The sequence below is a fragment of the Cyprinodon variegatus genome, unplaced genomic scaffold (genome assembly GCF_000732505.1).
Source record: "Cyprinodon variegatus isolate N-32 unplaced genomic scaffold, C_variegatus-1.0 Scaffold17, whole genome shotgun sequence".
Taxonomy (NCBI): Eukaryota; Metazoa; Chordata; class Actinopteri; order Cyprinodontiformes; family Cyprinodontidae; genus Cyprinodon; species Cyprinodon variegatus.
In genome coordinates this window covers 2,455,851-2,460,710 of record NW_015150470.1, presented here as the reverse complement: position 1 = coordinate 2,460,710, position 4,860 = coordinate 2,455,851, and the positions used below count along the sequence as shown (strand labels likewise).

Genomic DNA, 4,860 nt, shown 5'->3' with positions numbered 1-4,860 from the left:
GGCTTGATGGCTTTAAGTTTTGTTCCAGTGCAGCAAGCACAGGCCACATCTTCAGGTCCAGCAAAGCAGAGATCAGCAGGAGCAGCTTGGAGTCCAGTCTTCTTCAGCTGCTCCACTAAAGCTGCTAACATGGTGTTTTTCTCCAGATCAGGCCTCGGTATAAAGTTTTTCCTGCACTGAGGGCAGCTGTGGATTCCTTTCTGATCCTCTTCATTAAAGTGATCTGTAATACAGCTCATACAGTAACTGTGTCCACAGGGAATAGCCACTGGATCCTTCAGTAGTTCCAGACAGATCGAACAGGAGAAGGTTTCTGGGTCCAGCTGCTCCATCTTTTCTCTCGGTCACAGTGACTGTGTGAGTTTCTATCTCATAAAAATCTTCTGTGAGCATAGAATCCATTTATGAGAATGTAGTATGACAGCTCTTACACAGTTAAGTATGATGGTTACACCCACATTCAACTCATAGTTCTGAAGAAGGAATGTGGACAGACTGACACTGTTGACAGGAGGAAGTTGGGGAAACTACCTGACATTAAATCAAGGAAAAGGAGCTTTTGAGGAGGAAATAATTACTATTGACAAATATATTTTGTCTATTTTTTCCAATTCTTCTACTTGAATCAATGCAACATGATTTTTTTGTTGGTATTTTGTAGACTTTTGTCACAAGTGTTTATAAAAATGACAATGCTCAGTTAGGATGTCAATTGCATCATGGCAATCAGGGAGTCGAATCCTTTCTAAAATATAAAAGCAGACCTATACAGAACAGCTCTTTGCTCCAGTAAAAACAAACAATCTTACAGTTTCTAAAAAGATAGCACCTAATACAACCGTAAACAGTTCATATTCTGAAATCCATAACTTGTTTCCTTTATTTCTTTGTCCCCAGGTTCTAAAAAAACAGTTTTAGTTGTGCTGTTCACCAAAAAGAAATAAATAATTATTTACAGCCTCAAAAATTCAAGAACATAAATTAGTTCCCAACTAGATTAAATAGAGCTGGACATTAGGCCAATGTGCCACAGTCTGGCTTATGCCTCGCAGACTTATGTATCTGGGACAAGCACAGCAAACCTAGCAAAGGCATTCAGGGATGACCAAGAGGCTGCTGAGCAAAATCCTCCAGAGGGACACCAGTCATAGCGGCCCATGACACACTAATGCCCCTGGTGGAATGGCATCTTACACGCATCCAACATGCAAGGCACTGTTTAGAAAGGGCCTGCCCCTTGCGGGGCCCTGCATAGCAAACAAACAGATTATCCGACTGCCGTAGAGAAGCTGTGAGTCTGACATATGCCTTCAGTGCCCGAACAAGGCAGAGAAGCTCATCAGGCCCATCCATATCACAGTGAGCAAGCTGGAGGGGCACAGTGTGGCTCGCGGATGAAGCCACCTTAGGAAGAAACGGCGCATCAGGCCATAGAGTAACACCCGAACCAGCCGGGTTCCAACAGCAGCAGGACTCATGAACAGACAAGGCATGTAGTTCACCCACCTGTTTTGCTGAGGCCATGGCGAGGAGAAAGGCTGTCTTCTTTGACACACACTCAAGGCTCGCCTCTGCCAATGGTTCAAAAGGAAGAGAGCGCAGGGCAGGACAAGAGAGAGGTCCCACACAAGCACAACAGGGCGTGTGGGAGAGTGCATACGTCGGGCACCTCTCAAAAACAAGGAAACGTCCTTGTTACGACCCACTGTCTCCCCACTCACCACCTAATGCCAGTAAGAGGTGGCAGCAATATAAACTTTCAGAGTGTGTCTGATGTCCCCGCCATACTCTGAGAAGGAAACCCCGGGCCCTGTAGTGGCCAAACCCAAAGTTGGAGGTGACTGGGATTGGGATGCAGGATCTGACCTCTCAGCTGTGACAGAAGGTCCTTCCTGCTGGGATGAGGCATTGGAGAGCTGCAACAGAACCTGTAGCAGTGGAAACCAATTCCTCCCTAGCCACCGGGGGGCCACAAGAAGGAGCTGATGCCACTCCTGAGGGTCCGTCAGTGAAAGCGGCTGGAATGCATAGAGCAGTGCCCTGGGCCAGCCGTGCGACAGCGCTTCCTGACCTAGGGGACAGGCACCTTCTGCCAGGGAGAACCAAAGTGGTCAATGGGTCGTCTCACCAGACGACGCATTGCCCGCACCAGAACATTCCTTCCCCGCAGGATCGGAGGAAGTGCCACAATGCGGGCTGCACAGCCTCCAGCTCCAGCGCGTTGATGTGGTGCAGCTTTTCCAATGGAGACCATGTCCCCCGAGCGATCTGTCGCTGTCACAACACCCCCCATCTTGTGGTGGACGCATCGGTAGAGACAACCTCCCAACGGGATGGCAGCGAACCCAATGAAACCCCCCTCATCATGAATGCTGCATCTCGCCATGGAGCCAGTGACGCGAGGCATTGAGGGGACACCCGCAGTTTTCTGCGACGGTGTGACGCACGAGAAGGGTCCAGCTTCAGGCTGTTGAGGCACATCTGCAGTGGTCGCAGAGACAGTAGTCCTAGGTGTACTACAGTAGCAGCAGCCGTCAGCTTTCCCAGCAGACGGAGATAGAGAACGAAGGGGAAGAAAGGGAGGCAGCATCTACAGAATGCCCTCGACACGCTGAGGCGATGGGCAAGCAGTCATAGAGAGAGAGTCCATCGTGATACCGAGAAACGTTACCTGCTGAGACGGAATCAGGTTGCTCTTCTGCCAGTTCACACAAAGACCCAGTAGGTCCATATGATCGAGCAAGGTGCGCGTGTCTGTATCGGATTGAGCATCTGTGGTTGCAGAGCTAGGCAGTCGTCCAAATAAGGCAGGATCTTCAATCCCTTGGCCTGCAGAGGACACAAGGCAGCGGCCACGCACCGCATGAACACATGCGGGGAAAGAGAGAGGGTGAATGGGAGAACTCTGAACTGAAAATGCTTCCCCTGAAATGCAAAGCGGAGAAACTCCCAATGCTGTGGTGCAATCGGGACATGAAAATATGCATCTGTCAAGTCGACCAAGGTGAACCAGTCGCCTGGGGAAATTGCCTGAAGCACATCTCTGATGCTCAACATGTGGAAGGGGATGGATTTCAGGAAAAAAATTCAGACCTCTCAGGTCCAAAATTGGGCGGAGTCCCCAGTCTTTTTCGGGACTAAAAATACTTTGAGTAAAAGCCCCCTGGATCCCGCAGAGGGTCGATAGGCAATATTGCCCGTCAGCTCAAAATTACGACATGTAGTTGTTATTGTGGTGGAAATTACTGTGAAATATTCACAGTAACTTAATATAATATATTTACAGTAAAATACTGTGATATATTCCCTGTTCATTGCCGTGAAATTACTGTTAAAGTAATGATTTTTAAGGCATAATTGGAAGCATGAATGGCATCATATTCACAGCTTCTTCACTAACGAATGTTGTTATATGGACGCCTGTATCCATTTACTGAAGCTTTTATTCACAGGAAACAAAACATACAAAGACAGAAATAATCAAAAAATGATAATTTTATTTGTAGTGACTGTAAACAGATTTATAAAATACATTTGATTCTAATGAAGGGTTAATAAACACATGCCATGTATACCCCTAAGACAATCCAGACTGTTTTCATGTGTTGTTCCAAGATGGTGGAATGACCTACCAAGTGCTAAAAGAACAGCAGGGTCCCTGTATATCTTCAGGGAACTCCTAAAGACCCACGTCTTCAAAGAACTTCTCCTATCCTGACTTTTACCCATACCTCTTTACCCCTCTACAACTCTTTCTGCACTTCCCTCAATCTCTTTGCTGTCACCACTGATTCTGACTAGAGATTTTCCTTTAGAGAGCTTATTTTCACTTTGATGGTAACTGTAGCATTGTGTCTACTTTGTAAGTTGCTTTGGTTAAAAGCATCTGCTAAATGCATAAACATAAACAAACATGTATCAAAACAACCTTTATAAAGTATAGACTCTGTATACAAAATGACAATGAAGTTTGTCTAAGTTTTGGAGAATTTAAATTTACATCAATCTCACCAAATGTTGATTCTCTCTATTTGGGTTTACAGAGCTCTGCAGAGGCTTTCTCGTATCCAACCCAAAATCCAGCATGTAGCGGCTGAGTGAATGTGGTCTGGACTCTGTGGAGCAGAGTCATGGTTTTAGAGACGCTGTAGAAGGACAGAATACCTGCTGAGTGATCCAGGTACACTCCTATTCTGGAGGAAACAGGACCTGAGATGGAGGTCCACATGTTGTGACCAAATTCATAACTTTTGTGGAAACAAAATAATGCCCAAGATTTGTCATTACATCCAAATTTACATTCATTCCCTTTTCCTACCCTGCTTATATTCTTGTATGCGACTGCTATATAAATTCTCCCTCGCCTCTCCACCTCCCAGTAATGACGCCCAGTCAGACTCTCTCTACTCAGGACCTGAGAGTAATAAGTGAATCTGTCTGGGTGACCATAATATGACTGATGTTCATCTACTCTAGTTACTTTCTTATTCCCTTCTGATAGACACAGATAATTGTGTGCTGTGTTTGGATCCAGTGTGATTTCACATGAATATTTTAAGAATTCAGATCTCCTTTGTGGTTCTGGTTCTGACAGTAGAACCTCCTCCTCAGTGATTATCAGTGAGATGTTTGTCAATGTGTCTCTCAGAATGTCCTGCATTTTATCTCTGAGCTCTGAAACAGCTGCTGTCACATCCTCAAAGTGTCTCAGAGGACGGATATTGATGCTGGATGAGTGTGTAGACTCACTGAGTGCTGACAGTAAGGGGTAGCTGTGGAGAAACTGGTTGTGATCCTCTGTGTTTAAGAGCTGCTTCAGCTCAGCTTCTTTCTTCTTCAGCTCAGTGATCTCCTGCTCCA

At 45.9% G+C, this 4,860-nt stretch overlaps 1 protein-coding gene across 1 annotated transcript; it reads right to left on the bottom strand.

Moving 5' to 3' along the window:
- Positions 1-3,517: 3,517 nt before the first annotated feature.
- On the bottom strand, positions 3,518-4,780 carry LOC107092491 (tripartite motif-containing protein 16-like). Its single transcript, XM_015386997.1, has one exon. It carries the CDS (start codon positions 4,658-4,660, stop codon positions 4,028-4,030), a length of 633 nt encoding a protein of 210 aa, XP_015242483.1. The 5' UTR covers positions 4,661-4,780; the 3' UTR covers positions 3,518-4,027.
- Between the last annotated feature and the right edge of the window lie 80 nt (positions 4,781-4,860).